Here is an 18908-nt window from a genome sequence, read left to right as displayed (position 1 = left end):
CTAAATGGCGAGGATTTCAAGAAATCAATTTGTTCAAGATGGACTAATGATTGTTAAAGCATAGAGGTTGTCGATTTTTTTTTTAAAAATAAGATAATCTTTAATTTTTTTTTCTTCCTCTCTTTTTAATATTCATTAAGCGTACGATGGTCTATCCTTTGATAGTTTATAATATAAAAAAAAGGGAAGGGGCTGGTGTGTGTTAAATTTTTTTAATAAGGGGTAGCAACGTTTTATAAAAATAAATAAAATTTTTAATGTGCTGTCAAGGGGCAGCAACATTTTTTTTTTAAGGGGAAAAAGGGGCTGGTGCGTGTTAGAATCCTTTTTTTGTTAAGGTGTTTTTTGTTGATTAAGGGACAGCAACGTTAAACAAAAATAAAGGGCTGATGGTAAAATATGGGGACGGTTCAAGGGACGTGCTGAAAACCAGCTGAGAAACTGACGGACGAGAGACGTTAGATTTGAGGGAATGGACGGCGCAGATGGTTCAACACGTCCGTTCAAATAAAAGAAACGGAGTTTATTTTATTTGAAAATAACTCCCTCGTCTTTTCTTTTTATTTCGTTTGTTTTTTTTTTTTTTAATAAACTCTACACTAACCATCTCTGTTTTTTATGTTCTCTCTCGACAGACATGTTGCTGTTTCATAAGGTTTTCAACGAAGAAGACGAACTCAACCTCGGCTGAAAACCCATTGTTGCACCTTTCATTAAACACCCTCTGTTTTCTCACTCAACGGACGACCCAACCTTCGTTTTCCTTCGACCCAACCGTTTGTCTCTTCGTCTCTTCTGTAAATCCAAATCTCTTCGTTTCCTTCGACGATTCTCACAGCTGGTCTTCGTTTTCTCTCGACGGAAACCCAACTCTTTGTTGCCTTTGAACACTGAAACCCAACTTTTCGTTTCTCTTCTTGACAGAAAACCAAACTCTCCTCTCGATTGAAAACCCAACCCATCGTCTCTCTTGATCAACTGAATCACAGGGAATAGGGAGAATATCATGATCTCTCTCTCAATCGAGAGAACCCAAAGCGAAGTAGAAGCGAAGTAGGAGCAACACATTGATCTCTCTCTCGATCGATCGACGATTTCGAAGAATCCGAACGATTTTGGTACTTGCAGAGGTGACCTTTGATCCCAAATTTTTTTACATAAAAAGTTTTGATTTTATCTGTGTTTTGTCCATTCTTGAGTATTTTTGGCTTTCATCGTTAATGCATTTTTATAATGGGGGAGGTTCATGAGCCATATAAAAACAATGGTTTTTCAAAATATGGGTTAGAGGTTTTGGATTGAGCTGATTTTTGCGAGGATGGTCACTATGATGAGAAGATCATCCTCACAAAAAATCAGCTCAATCTGAAACCTATAAATCCATCAAAACTGATTTACAAATTATTGGCAAAAAATCGACGGTCCACATTCTAAATCACTTTTAATGGGGTTAGAAGTTTCAGATTGGACTAAGTTTTTTTGAACCCATATCGACGGTCCACATTCTAAATCCCAAACTTCTAACCCATATTTTGAAAACTTATTAATGTTACATTGGCAAAAAAGTGACCGACAAAAATTGGCAAAAAATCGACGGTCCACATTCTAAATCACTGTTAATGGGGTTAGAAGGTTAGAAGTTTCAGATTGGACTGTTTTTTTTTCGGATGATCTTCCCATCATAGAGATCATCCTCACAAAAAATCAGCTCAATCCGAAATTTCTAACCCATATTTTGAAATTTATTAATGTTACATTGTTTTTACATATGTTTTCTCATATGTCCCTTGATCCGTTCCCTTTTATATTTAATGAAATATAAATATTCGACTTTTGTTTGACGATATTTTATGGGTTGAATTGTTTCTCGATATTCAACTTTTGTAATAAAATTTTTTACAAACAGAACCTTGTATACCATTGTTTCTAGATTTTCACCTAAAATTATGTTAAGTGAGGTATCTGATAGGGGGGCGGTTCAAGTGCCATATGAAAAAACAACAGTTTTTCAAAATATGGGTTAGAGGTTTTGGATTGAGCTGATTTTTTGCAAGGATGGTCACTATGATCGTTAATGCATTTTTATAATGGGGGAGGTTCATGAGCCATATAAAAACAATGGTTTTTCAAAATATGGGTTAGAGGTTTTGGATTGATCCATTCGTGTATGAATTTGTTACTGCAGCACACAAAGAATTTGTTGAGGATTTATCCAACTTTGTATGAATTTCTCCCCTTCAAAGATTCTTTTTTATTTATTTATTTAAATTTTTGATTAAGAGAGATTGAAGATTGTACTCTATCCCCAAAAATACAAGTCTCTCTCTCTCTAGCCCTCTCTCTCAGTAGTTTTATTGTAACTTATATCAGAATTAGTCTAAAAGACCTTGCACACAACATCCTTCCCAACTTTGAAAATTTCACTCCATATCCATACTAGATTGTCTGCTTTAATAATTTTAATGGGTATTGTGGATATTTAGATGGTATCAATTTTGTAATTGTTGAGTGGATCTAATTTTAAATTTTTTTATTGAACATTTAAAGTTGATTTTACACTTTCTTATGGAAACCTGTACATGGCTACTGTTCCAAGTGGTCCCTCAACTGGTAAAAGAGAGATTTTTTGTTAATTGTTTAAAGGCTATTTGAGATTCATGGGTTTGCCTAGATTTGAAGTTTCTTTAGTGTGTATTATCATATATTGATTCAAATCAATGGCAACAAATTTCTTGTTGAGGTTCATTTCTATTCATCAATGTTTATCTTAGGATACTTTTGGATCTATGACTGGTTTCTAACCATGTAATAAGGGCATTCCCTATTGCGTTAGATTTTTCGAAAGCAACGGCTGAGACGCGTTGTGACGTCATTTTGTTTTTTTTTTTTTTTTTTTTAAACTAACGATCTGTTTTTATTAAGAAACCCAACCCTTCCTTCATCTCGACAGACAAGCTCAAACAAAAGAAAAGCATTATTTTCTATTAGCAAACAAAAGCATCAAATTTAGTCATGGCTCTTTTCTTATTAGCTCCTCCAGGCATGGCTCTTTACTCTATAGTAGTATATGTTGTTGTAGTCTCTATAGAAAAATTTATCAAACCAATCTATATTGAGTCTTCTTTTACATGTAATTTTTTTGTTTTTGATATTTTATTATTGTTATTTTTTTTTTATTGTAGATGCACTGCTAAGGGTTCAACTACGGGGTAAGTCCCATCCCAAATTTCAATTAAGAAAAATTTATAACATATGATGAGTCTTAACTGTCACTAATTATTATTTTGAACAGATCTGAGATGATAACTTCGGGAGTTGAGAACGAAGGCTGCAAGTGTGGATCAAACTGCACCTGTGACCCTTGCAACTGCAAATGAAACAGATGGGCAAAAGAAGACATATTTATGTCTCATCACATTTAGTATATGTTTGTATGGGGTGTGGGAGTTCTTTTGAAGTCCTTGCTTCAGGCTATTTGTCTCTTTTCTTGTATAAAGAAATAGCAAATACTTTGTCATGCATGTGGGTGGGATGAATAAAAGGTGAATGGTTTGTGTTAATGTTTTCCTATTATGTTCTATGTCGATCTAATCAACTTCCAAGTTCCAATCCTTGGATATGCTAGACAGCCCAACTAGATTCGAATGAATTTTTTTCTTATAACAAAGGAATAACAGATCCAATTTAAATTGAACTTCATTCAGTTTCAAGAACCAGTGATCCAAATTGAATAAGAACTTTTATATGTGACTGACGACTAAATTGGAAGGGTTTGAATGAATTTTTGCTTCTTGTAAATTAGTTAGTTTTTTATTGTGCATTTAGCTTTTGTTATAGATTTTTGTCACAGTATTTTATTGGAAGTTCTCCTTGTTTCAACTACCGTGAAGGTTATGTTGAGTAAAACAGGATAATTAAAGTACTAAATATTTCACATACCCAATGTTTGGATATCCGAATATGCTCTCAAACTAACACCAAAGATGGTCACTGCTCACCACCACCAATTCCTTGACATTCTAGTTGCTTCTTGGATCAAAACATTAAAATTTTGATTATTAACTTTTAAAATCACTCTTTCAATAAAGAATATGCTAGTTTTGTTTCGTAAAGTTATACACGATATCCAAGCAACTTCAGCTTTTGACCCATTCTCTACATCTTCCAAACAAAATTTTGGTATTCAAAGGTCCTTTTATCGACAATGCAACTTCTATAACATTGCATGAAAACCTTTTCTCAACAATAAAATATGGAAGTCTGTTCTCATGAATCTGCTAATATTGTCTCTATCAATAAGAGCACACATCTTCAAATATTTTCTTCAAACTTCTATTGTAAGCCTTTTCTCGCTTTTTAAGTGATTTCTGCATTTCAAATCCATTCAAGAAAACCTGGAAAAAAGAAAAGAAAAGAAAAGAAAATTGTACCCCCTAAAAACAGTTGACTGTACATGAGAATGAATACACAAATATACATGAGAATGGCTGCCCTCTTCGCTACAAAATACTAAAAACAATGAAATACTAAATGGGTACAAGGACTTCGAATCCAATGCTACGATAACCTGCAAAATGAGCACATCATAAAAATGTCAAGAGTTTTGGATCACCCAAGATGACGAGTATAGAACATGGACGAATCACCCAAGCTTATTCTTTTCAATAATCAAGGAATCAAACACAATCAGATTGTCAAGAGTTTGAATTGCCTTTCCAAAGGCCAGCATAGAACATAGATGAATCACAAAAGAACAATAACCTTAGAGACAAACCAAAAACAAACTCTTAACGTAACATCTACCATTGATAATTAATTACAAAGTGTGCTAGGAATAATAACCTTAGAGACAAAGCTAAATGCACAAAATCAATTAATTACATTGTTATAAGTGAAGCTGAAGCTGAAGATGATGATGAATCAATCAGAAAATCCAACCCTCTCCTAGCTTAAAAATAGAAACAAAAACCCTATGACCACCCGTATTACACACCAGATCCGTTAATGCTAATTTCCAACATGGTCCATTTCAAAACCTGCAGAATGAAATCTTAATCAGTAATTAAAATGGCATTAGCATAAAGCAATAAATACATCCATACATATCTGAGTGTTCATATAAAACTCTTCAACCACTTTCAAAGAATCACATAGAATAAGAAGGTAGAATCCTCTATTCATACTTGGGAAGGAAACATGGACAAAGAAAGTCTCTATATAACTAGAGAACAAGTATACTAAAGGAGTTATGTTTTTTTTTTCTCTCCTGTTCAGTCTAAAATACCCAAAATCTGCATGATGTAGCCAAATAGATTCGGAGAGTCTCTCTTTAATTATGTAGAGAAAACACTTTTGCAAAATTGTCATTAGTCAAGTCAGATAAAGTTGCTCTATTCGTGGCCCGGAACCTATTTGCAAAATTGTTTAGATCCTAGAAACAAATAATAAGCCTAAAGCAACACAAAAATATAGTTTGGAACCTATCAGCATTCCAAATAAGAAAGGAAGCACCTTTCATGTATCAAATGCAATGTAAGCTAATGCACAATCCAACAGTAAACACTAGGTACCATTAAAGGGAGGATGAAGAAAGAGATGAATGTGGGTATAGACAAGAGATTTCATAAATACATACGAAAAAATCAGTGATAGTAAGTTTTAAAATCAGCCACACTCACCTATATGCTGAGTGGTCTTGATCATAGATAATGTGTCCTTAACCCATAAATAAGTGTTTAAATGCAAAAATAGAAGGAAAAAAAAAACTTGAAATCAGAAAAATGAACTTATAATTAACCATCTTATACCTTTTGATTGCTTCTGTAGTGCCATTTGAACCAGCCGAGTAAGCTTCGGTGCCCATCTCTGTATCCAACAAAATTCTGCTATATTTCTTCTTCCAGACTTATTAGCAGTTGCAGTTAGGTTCTCAGCATCATTAACTTTCTGTATCTTGAAAACAACCCTTACATAAGTTAGTTTGATAGCCATAAAAGTTAACTTCAGAAGTTGAGCCCAGAGAAGTACCCAAGTTGCATTATTTGAGACTCAAAATTTGAAGATTTAGTTCTTACCAAGAAAAAGAAGAATTTTCCTTGATTTTAAAGTTAAAAAGCAACGTAAAAAAAATCTGACAGTGGTTTATGTATAAAAGAAATTCCTCCACTTCTACATCTTTCTCATTGAAGTATAATGAGGGGTTTATGTATTAAGGAAGCACCTTAAACAAAAAAATCTTGATCCATGCTCAACACTTTAATAGAACCTTCTTATTCAGTTGGTTGTTGTAATTCATCTGTCCATGCATGATGTTCCCCTACGTCACCTGAAAAAAGAAAAAAAAACAAGCATGTGATGTTCAACTCAAATTATAATTAACATCCCACTGAATTTATAATTCATACGATAAATATGAAATTACTTACCTTGGGTAGATCCAATCTTCTTTTTATTAGGATTTTCAGGACAAATTCGTTTGTCATGGCCGAACTTTAGACATAATGCACATTTCCTTTTTTTCTTCTGTTGGGCCCCAATTCCTTTTTTTCAATCTACCAGGATTGAGAATCTTTTTTTCCCTTTTCATCTTTCTTCCTACCCTTCGTATGAGAGATATTGGGATCCAAAAGTAACACTTGGGACAATTGAGCTTCATTATTCGTAGACTTTCCACCTGAATTAATTGTAGGATCTGACATTACACGAGGTGCAAGTTCACTAAGTTTTTTACACATTTCATCGTAATTATCCCGTAATAATTTGAATCCTTCGACCGAAGATGCGCCATACATGCTAATTTAGTACCGTATTGACACAAATATTCAAGTCTCATTGGTTCAGACTGTTCTTTGTCATCACCCATTGTAAGTGAATCCTTCACTCTGAAAGTGCGATTAGCTTCTTTCGTCCATCTTTCCAAAATAAAATGAGATGGTATAAAATCAATGTCATAACGTAGAAAAACTTTTAAAAAATGTCGACAAAGTATTCCCATAAATTCAAATTTCTTGCATTGGCATGTACCCTTGTATGTTTCCAAATTAAACTCAACCACGAACTCCTCGGGCACACCAAACTTAGTTTTCACAATATGCAATCGATATCCATCATCCATTACTCGTTCTTCTTCAATTTTATAATTTATCACATTCACCCATTCATTACTGAATTTTTCAAACAAATTCCTGGTGTACACATTTGCCGCATTCTTCAGAAGTAATTCATTATCTTTAACACATCGAAACCTGTGTTCTGAATGAAAATCTTCTTTCCTCTCATCATTTATATTCTTCTTCAAAGCTTGCTCATGCTTAATAACAAATTCTTTAAGATTTGATCTCGAAGTAACAAATCCATCAAAAAAAGAATTAGTACTTTCACTACGACCCGTAGTATTCATACCGGCAAAAAAAATATTACGATTATAAATAGGCACCCACGACTCCCGTATTTGAAACAACTGTTGTAGCCATTCATTCTGTTCCAAACCATTTTCCTTGATCACAACCTTCCACCCTTCTCAAAATCCTCCTCAGTGTATGTCGACCAAATACACTTTTGTATTTTATTCTTGAATTCAAAATTCTTAAAATATACATGTGGTAACTTCTCGGCGAACTTCTTCTCAATGTGCCATATACAAAGACGATGACGCGTGTTTGGAAAAACTTTGACAATCGCATTCCTCATTGCCAAATCTTGATCAGTGATTATTGATTTTGGATGTCGTCCTCCCATTGCTTCTAGCCAGGTCTCAAATAACCATATGAAGGTCACCTCAGTTTCATCTTGTAGAAGTGCACCCCCAAATTGTATAGACTGCCAGTGGTGGTTTACTCCAGTAAAAGGGGCGAATGGCATATCATACTTGTTTGTACGATAAGTTGTATCAAATGTCACCACATCCCCAAAAGATTGATATGCCATTCGTGACCTAGCATCAACCCAAAAAAAATTAGTTGCCCTCCCATCGTCATCACACTGTATTGCATAAAAAAATTGTGGGTTTTCAAGTTGTTTCCGTTTGAAGTACATGAGCATTGACTGTGCATCTCCCCCTTCTAACTGCTTGTGTCTAACATTTCTCAAATGATTGTAACAATCCCTATTATCGAAACCAATCGTATCACCACCAAGGATTGCTGAAACTTTACCAACTGACAGATTTTCTCTCTGGAATGCTTCAACTAAATTTTTAGCTGCTTTTGGCATGTTTCTATTTGACCTCATACTCATTCTCCTCCCTGGTGTAACTACCTTGTGATTATGGTTGTCTTTGAAAACCGTCACTTTCCATCGGGTAGTATATACATCATGTATAATTCGCATTGTCGCCTGACATCCACATTTAATAGTTGAAGTACTCCTACTTATCTTTTTCACAATTTCATTTCCGATTGTTGCCTCAGTTTTTTCCATCTTTGGTGTGTATTTACCTTGATGTGAACAAACAAGTGTCATCCCGGTCACCTCATTTGAACCCCTTCGTGACTTCGCAGTATCTCGAATACGAATCCAAAATCCATTCTGACGTCCGTAATCTTCATAATATTTTTGAGCTTCCAAACTAGAATAAAAAATCATCCCTACATATGGTGCTAAAATTTCGACATCTTTGTTTGGGCTCTGACGTTCAATATCCTTATCCCCATCTACTTCCATTGTTGAAGATCCCACAATATCATCAATAGGCACATCACCCAAATTTTCAACACCGATAGTATCCATGATGGATTTCTCTAACTGCTAAGAGACGAAGACTTGTATTTTCAAATTCAGAAATATGAAGATTTTCAATATACAACAGCAACAATTCCATCTCAAAACACTTTTATCCATATTCTACTCATATAATCCATCTAAAATCCTATGTTATGACATCAAAATCTATTGAATATGATTATACTTCTATATAACCTAAAACTCACATGTGCTTTGGAATATTAAATGCACATGCATCACACTGCCACAATCAATTGGGATTCATCTCCACATTAAGGAAATAAAAAGGTTTCACCATAGTCAATTCCTCGTGCTCTTATTCAATGAGTAGATCTCGATGAATTTGATGTAGGCACAAAGGGCCATGTTTAAAGTGCAATATCATTTTACAAATATTCCTGAATAGCATAATCTTTCTAGATAATTGTAAGGAACTAACAGCAAATAAAAACCTACAAGATTTATTTACCTAATTCAATGTAAAGGCAAGAAAAATAAGCATGCTTGATATTCCATAAGAATGTAAAACTAACAGATGGGTCAGGTTCAAGGGACATATGAGAAAACATATGTAAAAACAATGTAACATTAATAAATTTTCAAAATATGGGTTAGAAATTTCGGATTGAGCTGATTTTTTGTGAGGATGATCTCTATGATGGGAAGATCATTCGAAAAAAAAAATCAGTCCAATCTGAAACTTCTAACCCCATTAAAAGTGATTTAGAATGTGGACCGTCGATTTTTTGCCAATTTTTGTCAGTCACTTTTGATGGATTTAGAGGTTTCTGATTGAGCTGATTTTTTGTGTGGATGATCTTCTCATCATAGTGACCATCCTTGCAAAAAATCAGCTCAATCCAAAACCTCTAACCCATATTTTGAAAAACTGTTGTTTTTTCATATGGCACTTGAACCGCCCCCCTATCAGATACCTCACTTAACATAATTTTAGGTGAAAATCTAGAAACAATGGTATACAAGGTTCTGTTTGTAAAAAATTTTATTACAAAAGTTGAATATCGAGAAACAATTCAACCCATAAAATATCGTCAAACAAAAGTCGAATATTTATATTTCATTAAATATAAAAGGGAACGGATCAAGGGACATATGAGAAAACATATGTAAAAACAATGTAACATTAATAAATTTTCAAAATATGGGTTAGAAATTTCGGATTGAGCTGATTTTTTGTGAGGATGATCTCTATGATGGGAAGATCATCCGAAAAAAAAATCAGTCCAATCTGAAACTTCTAACCCCATTAAAAGTGATTTAGAATGTGGACCGTCGATTTTTTGCCAATTTTTGTCAATCACTTTTGATGGATTTAGAGGTTTCTGATTGAGTTGATTTTTTGTGTGGATGATCTTCTCATCATAGTGACCATCCTTGCAAAAAATCAGCTCAATCCAAAACCTCTAACCCATATTTTGAAAAACTGTTGTTTTTTCATATGGCACTTGAACCGCCCCCCTATCAGATACCTCACTTAACATAATTTTAGGTGAAAATCTAGAAACAATGGTATACAAGGTTCTGTTTGTAAAAAATTTATTACAAAAGTTGAATATCGAGAGAAACAATTCAACCCATAAAATATCGTCAAACAAAAGTCGAATATTTATATTTCATTAAATATAAAAGGGAACGGATCAAGGGACATATGAGAAAACATATGTAAAAACAATGTAACATTAATAAATTTTCAAAATATGGGTTAGAAATTTCGGATTGAGCTGATTTTTTGTGAGGATGATCTCTATGATGGGAAGATCATCCGAAAAAAAAATCAGTCCAATCTGAAACTTCTAACCCCATTAACAGTGATTTAGAATGTGGACCGTCGATTTTTTGCCAATTTTTGTCGGTCACTTTTTTGCCAATGTAACATTAATAAGTTTTCAAAATATGGGTTAGAAGTTTGGGATTTATAATGTGGACCGTCGATATGGGTTCAAAAAAACTTAGTCCAATCTGAAACTTCTAACCCCATTAAAAGTGATTTAGAATGTGGACCGTCGATTTTTTGCCAATAATTTGTAAATCAGTTTTGATGGATTTATAGGTTTCAGATTGAGCTGATTTTTTGTGAGGATGATCTTCTCATCATAGTGACCATCCTCGCAAAAAATCAGCTCAATCCAAAACCTCTAACCCATATTTTGAAAAACCATTGTTTTTATATGGCTCATGAACCTCCCCCATTATAAAAATGCATTAACGATGAAAGCCAAAAATACTCAAGAATGGACAAAACACAGATAAAATCAAAACTTTTTATGTAAAAAAATTTGGGATCAAAGGTCACCTCTGCAAGTACCAAAATCGTTCGGATTCTTCGAAATCGTCGATCGATCGAGAGAGAGATCAATGTGTTGCTCCTACTTCGCTTCTACTTCGCTTTGGGTTCTCTCGATTGAGAGAGAGATCATGATATTCTCCCTATTCCCTGTGATTCAGTTGATCAAGAGAGACGATGGGTTGGGTTTTCAATCAAGAGGAGAGTTTGGTTTTCTGTCAAGAAGAGAAACGAAAAGTTGGGTTTCAGTGTTCAAACGCAACAAAGAGTTGGGTTTCCGTCGAGAGAAAAACGAAGACCAGCTGTGAGAATCGTCGAAGGAAACGAAGAGATTTGGATTTACAGAAGAGACGAAGAGACAAACGGTTGGGTCGAAGGAAAACGACGGTTGGGTCGTCCGTTGAGTGAGAAAACAGAGGGTGTTTAATGAAAGGTGCAACAATGGGTTTTCAGCCGAGGTTGAGTTCGTCTTCTTCGTTGAAAACCTTATGAAACAGCAACATGTCTGTCGAGAGAGAACATAAAACAGAGATGGTTAGTGTAGAGTTTATTAAAAAAAAAAACAAACAAACGAAATAAAAAGAAAAGACGAGGGAGTTATTTTCAAAAAAAAATAAACTCCGTTTCTTTTATTTGAACGGACGTGTTGAACCATCTGCCCGTCCATTCCCTCAAATCTAACGTCTCTCGTCCGTCAGTTTCTCAGCTGGTTTTCAGCACGTCCCTTGAACCGTCCCCGTAAAATATATATATATATTTTCTGTTAAGGGGACAGAACGTTTTTACAAAGATTGGCTGGGTGTGCAATAATAAAAAAAACTGTTTTTATTTCTTCTATCTTCTCTCAATGGAAACAGCAAGAGAAGAGTGAAGCAAGGGAGAGGACGTTCCTCTCTTTCTCTCTCTCTCTCTCTCTCTCTCTCTCTCTCTCTTCTCTCTCTCTCTCTCTTCTCTCTCTCTGTTTTGCAATCTTCCTCCGTTGCAAAACCTAAAATCAATTCAATAAAAAAAAATGAGATAGAAGAGAAAAGAAGGTGAAGAACATATGGTTGAGGTTTTTGACAAAAGTGGTGTTTGACTTTGAAGCTAAAAAGGATTAGTTCCTTGAGTTGGTGGTTATATTAGGTTTGTTGGAGATTGAAATTAGGGACTCAGAGGTTTGTTTCTTAATGGTATTTGAGGATCTGAAGCTATTTTGGTTTGGTGGAGATGAACTCAGGGCTTGAGTTGTGACCATGTTAATGGGTATGTTGGGTTTCAAGGGATTTTGGTTTGGAATTTGGGATTGAGAGTTTTTTCTTTTTAATGGGTTTGATGGAACTTTGGATATGGAGTTCTGTTGTTGTTTTAGAGTTTTTTTTTTTAATATGGTTGTTTAGATTTTGAACTAAGAAACAAATAAAAGTGAGTTTTTTTTTCATATTAGAAGTTTTAGAGTTTGAGAGGCTTGGTGTTGGTGAGGATTAATGGAGGGAGAGGCCAATTCTAGGGTGAGAAGGGCAAAATTCTCTCATACTGTTTGTCATAGGTTGGATTCATCGAGATTTCCATTGATTCCTTTGTCGAGATTTCCTCATGTTCCTTCAAATCTTCAACCTGAAGATGATTCTAAATTGAAGTCTAGGCCTGGATTGACAACGAGTGATCATGGATTGCGATCGATTAACAATCAGATTAAACAAAATCCTATTATTAACAAGCAAAGATCTTTATCCCTTCTACCCGATACTTTCCTTTCGGAGGCATTCAAGGAAGCTCGGCTTGATCAGAAGCGTTTTTTTTTTTACTCCACATCCTCAAAGAAAACAATCTGAGAAGATAATTATCCACAAATTGTTTGACAAAAGTTCTTGCAATGCTCGGGCATCCAATTCATTGTTATCATCAAGTACAAGTCCTCTAAGGCACTTTTCTTCTATGAAATTTTTGGATAAATCGAAGAACAAAAAGGAGTCAACGTGGACAAAGTACTTTGATCATGGAAAGGGAAGGATATCTCACACAATTTAGTAAGATCTTAAATCTTGCTAACGATCGTTGACCTCACCACATGGTAAAAAAAAGGAGAGGACTCTTGGGAATTCAGATTTATTTTTTATAGATGATTTATAAATTTCTATTTTTGGAGATTAAAAGGCATTTATAAGAAATAAAAAAAAACAATAAAAAATGAGAGAATTATTGGCTGCCCTCTCCGTGGCCAAAGAGATGTCTCTTTATTGACACACCATTTTTTCTAATATTACCTTAATTATAGTATTATATTGGTGGTGATTACATTGGGGTGGCATTGGTAGAAGTTGGTATGGCAATAACGACTCACTTTTTTGTTATGTTTTTTTAGGATTTTAATTTTTAATATTTTTTAGTTACTTAGTTTTTTTTTTTTTTTAAGAAAAAAAAAAGGTTATTTGATTTTAAAGAAAAATCTCCATTCCAACAATTACCACTCTATTCTTAATTCAATATTCTTTTAAATCTCAATTTATTTAAGGTCACTCAAGTAATCCTTGATTGAAACATATAAAAAAATATTTTGGATTGAATGCTTGCTTCTGACATTGCCATGATCTGGATGTATATTTGATGTGCTCATATTTTGGAATGGTTTGTTTTGATTAATATTGATGTGGTATCGATGTATGATGATATCATCAGGGCCATGGGCCCATTTGTTTGGAAAAAGGCCCCGGACACAACCCCACCCTATTTTGCACACACCACTAGCACGTTTATATTATTGCATTGCACGTTGCATGTCTCTTATAGCCAATGTGGCATTAGTGCGTGGCCCGGTCTCCTCGGAGATGCGACGTCATTCATGAAAACCACAACTCCAATCATGTACCTTAGGGTATATCAAACTGGGGCATCAGTACCGTCTGATCACATGACTCTAAAAGGTATATCGATGCACCCAGCCTAGAGCGACCAGAGTCTTTAACCTATTGTAAGCCACACAGTCACATGTCTCGTTTCCCAACGTAGTACTAATACGTGGTCGATCCCCTCGTGGGATGCCAAACTATTTATGAAAGCTACAACTCTTGACTCGTACCCATAGGTATATCAAATATGATCCAAGTACATCAGTTGCACTTCTTGGTTAAAATCAGTGCCTAAGCGAGATCCTGCTCCAATGTACTATGGTACTAGGAGGATAGACTACGTCTATTCTAGAAAAGAGATGATTTAAGAGTGCCTTTACTCAAGCATCGTGCGCCACCTCTGATCTAGGGATTAAACTGGCTGCTTTTGGCTTCAGAGAAGTGAGTTGAAGTTTTGGATTATCACCTATACGGTATATCAAACCAAGTCACCACATACCATCCGATTGAGTACGCTCGAGAGGTATATAGGTGTACTTGGGCAAGGGTGGCCAGATAAAAATGCATTGCACATAGTAAGCTTAGAGTCTAGAAATCTCCCCTGTAGGTCACGACTCGAACTTATCGTGGGTGTTCCCGAATTATTTATTGAATGATGAATGTATGTGAATAAAGAATGTATGCGAATGATGGGATCAAAATGTATGTATGAGATCAAAATGTTTTGTTGTCCTCAATGATTAAGGTTTTGTTTTACCTAATTAAAATGGGTGCACCGACCCAATAAAGAATCCATTTGTTGCAATAATCCATAATGACCCAGTCCATCTCCACCCAACAATCATGATGGGCCGAGCCATTTAGATCAAAATGGAATTCAAATTCTTTTCTAAATTCGATTTTCGACTCATTTTCAAAGAAGAAAAATAGTTTACAAAAGGAAAATATTTTTCAGAAAAAATATTTTCCAAAAGAAGTCTTCTCTAGAAAAAATGTTTTCCAAAAAAAGTGTTTTCTAGAAAATGTTTCCCATAAGAACAAGATTTTTCAAAAGAAAAAGTAATTTTACATAGATCTTGGAAGTGTACTAAAATACCATTTTGTGTCAAACCAGGATGCTAGCCACAGGTGATAACCCAATCGATCAGTTAGTCAAAATAACCATCATAGGGATGCACCATGTGGAGAAAATTAATTTTGGGAGATTCATGTTGAGGAGTGCTCTTCACTTCCATGAGTTTGAAATAGACTGGAACCTATTACGCGCTATGGCTAAGCGTTGGAACCCTTACCATCATATATTTCATATTGGACATATGCATTTGTGTCCCACTCATGAGGATTTTTGTGGTATTATGGGGATATCCACTTCAAGGCCTCTAGTCAGGCCCTCATTGAAGATAGGATATTCTAGTGCCCTCGCCACAGGACTGAACATTTAAAAAGAAGAAGCCAAGGCCCTAGTCTATAACGGGAGATTGGACTTAGTACCTTTATTAGGCCCGTATCGCTCCCGCAGTCATCCTGTCAATGTAAAATTCGAAGCCTGACGAGCTACTAGAGACTATCGATTGTGCCTAGGAATCCTAGCCTAATACATGCTGACCTCCAAAAGTAATGGCCAAACTATCCATGAGTCCTTCATAGATATAGCCTCTCATCTCTCAAAGAAAGTCAACCCCGTACCTCTCATCCTAGCTAAAACTTTCTCAGGTCTAAATGCCATAAAGGTGAGAGGGAAAACTTCAAAGGAAGCCCCCACCTACTCTATATGTGGCTTTGTGATCGTCTCAAAATTGTAGATGTTCCTTCAAACCTCGAGTATGGGCCAAAACACTTTTCCAAAAGAAACCTGTTAGTACGCCACAACTCAGTCAAGGCTTGGAACAAATGGTTAGACTCTCGCCTTGCCCGTCATATTGGTTTGAGATGCCCTTGGTGGATAACTGACCCCCCTATTCGAGGAACCAAATGATCCCATTATGTTCGTCTAATTAGACTAGAGGAAACATTTTCTTACCATCCTAATTTGATCCCAGAACAGTACGAGGTACCTGTAGAGGTCTATTTTCCTCAACCCAAAGCTTTCTTTCCTCCCGAGCCATTGACCGAAAAATTAGTACATCTTATTGAGAAGGTTTGGAACAAACGCACCTTAGGGTATCCAGACGGATCAGCAGAATTCAAGGAGCCAGTTGTTAGAGTTAAAAGGATCAAGCCTGATAGTAATCCTGATGACCACCAAAACAAAGCCAAGCGTCCATGTAAGGAATAGCTTCAGTTAAATTTGTTGAAAGATGTTTTAATGAGAATGTTTCTTTGTTAATTATTTTCAATAAAGCTATTTTTCTTTTAAATAAACATTTATTTCCATTTTGAATGATCATTGCGTGAATGGATTAATGGATTGGTGCACAAACTTTAATAAAATGACTCATTAAAATGTTATCAAGGGTTAACACTGAAATTAATTAAATCTACCTTTGAAGGGGTCATATAGGATTATCATTGCGCCCAAACTCAAGCGTCCACCTCCTAGTTGGAGTCGTAAGTCCAGTCGGTTAGAGTGAACATCAATACCAAGTCAACAGACAGAAATGGCTTCAGAATCTGAGCTTACAGAGATCTGTAAGATTTTGACAGTCTTTGTCATTGATATTGAAAGCGCCCTCGATCCGCGGGGCTGCGCGGATCCGCTTTTGACCCTTGAGGTTTGGGAGTCGCCACCTAGTTGTTAAGGTCTAGGAACCAAACTGACTCTAAAAAAGGCAAACTAATCTACGAAAGAGAAAGAGAGTTCGGGGATCATGTTACGGGGTTGGAAGGTGTTAGGCACCAACCCCGCCCGGCCAAAGCCGGTCTCTACTAACTTCCCAAATAAATCACATTGCTAAAAACCTAGATAAAATAAAAATAAAAAATTTCATACCTTTCCGATAGTAAGGATTTTGTTCCCTCAGATCTGACAAAAAATAGCTCCTTGTACCGTACTCCCTTGCTTCGTTCTGTCTCCGGATTTGATTTCGGATCTCCGAGGCAAGGTATCTCCTTATTTTTGGATCTAAACTCTTTAAGTTTGTTGCGGATTTTGGGATGTTTTTGGAAGGCTTTTGGGTGTTCTTTAGGCTAAAATCGAAGGAGGGATGTTAGATAAGGAGTTGGAGCTCCAAAATTGGGGTTTATGGGAGGCAGGGGGGCTTTTAGACCTACTTCTCTTAGGATTTTTGATTTGATACGAAAATAGGGTGTGAGCACCTCTATTTATAGATGTTTTTAGGGGTTGATTTGGATAGAGTTAGTATTTAATTAGAGTTCTTTTAATTAGAGTTGTGTTTTAGTTAGACTTATTTTAGGTAGAATTGTGTTTTAATTAGAATTATTTTAGGTAGAATTGTTTTTAAGTTAGAACTCTATTAGATTGAATTATTATTTAATTAGAACTCTATTATGACTTTTGGTCTTATTTGATTGACTTTTAAAGTTTTGAGTTTAGTCTTAATTGATTGACTTTTAATATCTTGACTTCAGTCTTGCTTAATTGACTTTAATTTTGACTTTAGTCTCACTTGATTGAATTTAATGCCTTGACTTTATTCTTGCTTGATTGACTTTTAATTTTTGGAGAATCCCCCTCTAAAATATCTTTAATTCTTTGGACCCCCAAATGGAGGGGTCCTTAAAGAAATATCTCACGAACCCTCAACAATTTTACTTGAAAACCCGATTGATCGATTTCTTCGATTCAAAATTTTAAATTAATTTCATTAATGTTTCACTTTAATTATTTAATATTTTATTTATTAATTTTAAATTTTTTAATTATGAAAATTGTGAAATTACCGTTTTGCCCCCGGAGAGGACTTTTCACACGTTTTAAGTCGGTTTTTAATGTTCTAAGATGTTTTAGAATCGATTTTTCGTAAGGAATTCAATGGAAATATTAGTTTGTGTCATTTATGAATTTTTTTGTGTGAAATGGTCATGAACTTTATGAGGGGCATTTTCGTAATTTTGTCGAATTCTGTTAAAATTGGCGAAATGATTTATTTGATTCCGATTTGTTATTTTATGTGTTCGAGAGAGTTTTCCTAAGCGTAACGTAGGCTCTAGGGTTATTTTGAGGTTAGGGGTATTTTGGTACTTTGGTCAATTTTTAGTGATTTTTATCGTGAAACTTCTTTTTTGTCTGCAAAATGATGATTTCTATATTTCTGAGGTCGTATTTTCCTAACGTAGCGTGGTTTCTAAGGTTTTGTCAATTCGAGATACCTCATCCGGATTTCTGAAAGATATCGGATAATAAAATAAAGCAATGGAATACACATCCATCATTGGGAATCATTGCGATCGGGTTGACGAGTTGATTAATCAGGCGGATGCAAAAATGGGGTGTCTACAGATGCCCCTCTTTGACAGAGGGTTGAAGCAAACTAGATAGCAAATCTATTTCGGTAGATAGTGCGATATCCGAATGTCAAAGCTAGTGACAGTTCATTTTGCAGCCTGATTGAGCAATTCGTAAGGGTGTTCGGATCCTTGAGCGTAAAACTCTCCCCGAACTAAAAGGTTGAGCTTGAACTCTCACTGACGATGTCCGATCCTCGAATTTTAGAAAATTCTCCCTGACTAATGTAAAAGTGCACGTGTGTGTAAAAGTGTGGTGGTTACTGAGTAAAAATGTGTCAAGTCCTAGAGATCTTCTCTCACTGACAATAATGATTCAAAATTGAAATGTGCTTATGCAACGAAAACAGTCATGGCAAGGTTGAATAATGAGGTAATTTAAGTCATAATATTGAAAGAACTTCATTAAATCCTATTTGAAATTCTTTTTAGAGTTCGAAAAAGTTTGAGTCTCATTTATCGGACTCGAACCTATTGTAGCCACGCTTATCGGGCTAAATAACTTAAACAATCATCTTAATTCAATATGATTCAAACAAAGCTGGAGTCTCGTTTCTTGGACTCTAACTAAGGTTTAGAGGAACTTAAATAATCATATTAAACATGGAGTCTTGTTTCTCGGACTCGAACTAAGGTTTGTAGGCACTTCA

At 35.2% G+C, this 18908-nt stretch overlaps 1 protein-coding gene, 1 long non-coding RNA gene and 1 pseudogene across 2 annotated transcripts; 1 reads left to right on the top strand and 2 right to left on the bottom strand.

Moving 5' to 3' along the window:
* Positions 1-4782: 4782 nt before the first annotated feature.
* LOC147382097 (uncharacterized) lies at positions 4783-11537 on the bottom strand. The gene is made up of 4 exons (XR_015174131.1): positions 11036-11537; positions 6221-6325; positions 5808-5952; positions 4783-5036 (listed from the first exon to the last, which is right to left on the bottom strand). It is a non-coding gene; the product is annotated as an uncharacterized LOC147382097 (long non-coding RNA).
* On the bottom strand, positions 6698-9944 carry LOC147382098 (protein FAR1-RELATED SEQUENCE 5-like). Its single transcript, XM_086429562.1, is given in 2 exon segments — positions 6698-7511; positions 7514-9944. Coding segments are annotated over 2 exon segments (2028 nt in total). The 5' UTR covers positions 8728-9944.
* Positions 11538-12364: 827 nt separating the features above from the next.
* Positions 12365-13036, top strand: LOC147382096 (uncharacterized; annotated as a pseudogene).
* Positions 13037-18908: the final 5872 nt, after the last annotated feature.

This window comes from Akebia trifoliata, unplaced genomic scaffold (genome assembly GCF_017979445.1).
Source record: "Akebia trifoliata isolate Shusen 1 unplaced genomic scaffold, ASM1797944v1 Contig00027_ERROPOS204421, whole genome shotgun sequence".
NCBI classification, from domain to species: domain Eukaryota; kingdom Viridiplantae; phylum Streptophyta; class Magnoliopsida; order Ranunculales; family Lardizabalaceae; genus Akebia; species Akebia trifoliata.
This window is presented reverse-complemented; position numbering and strand designations above follow the sequence as displayed.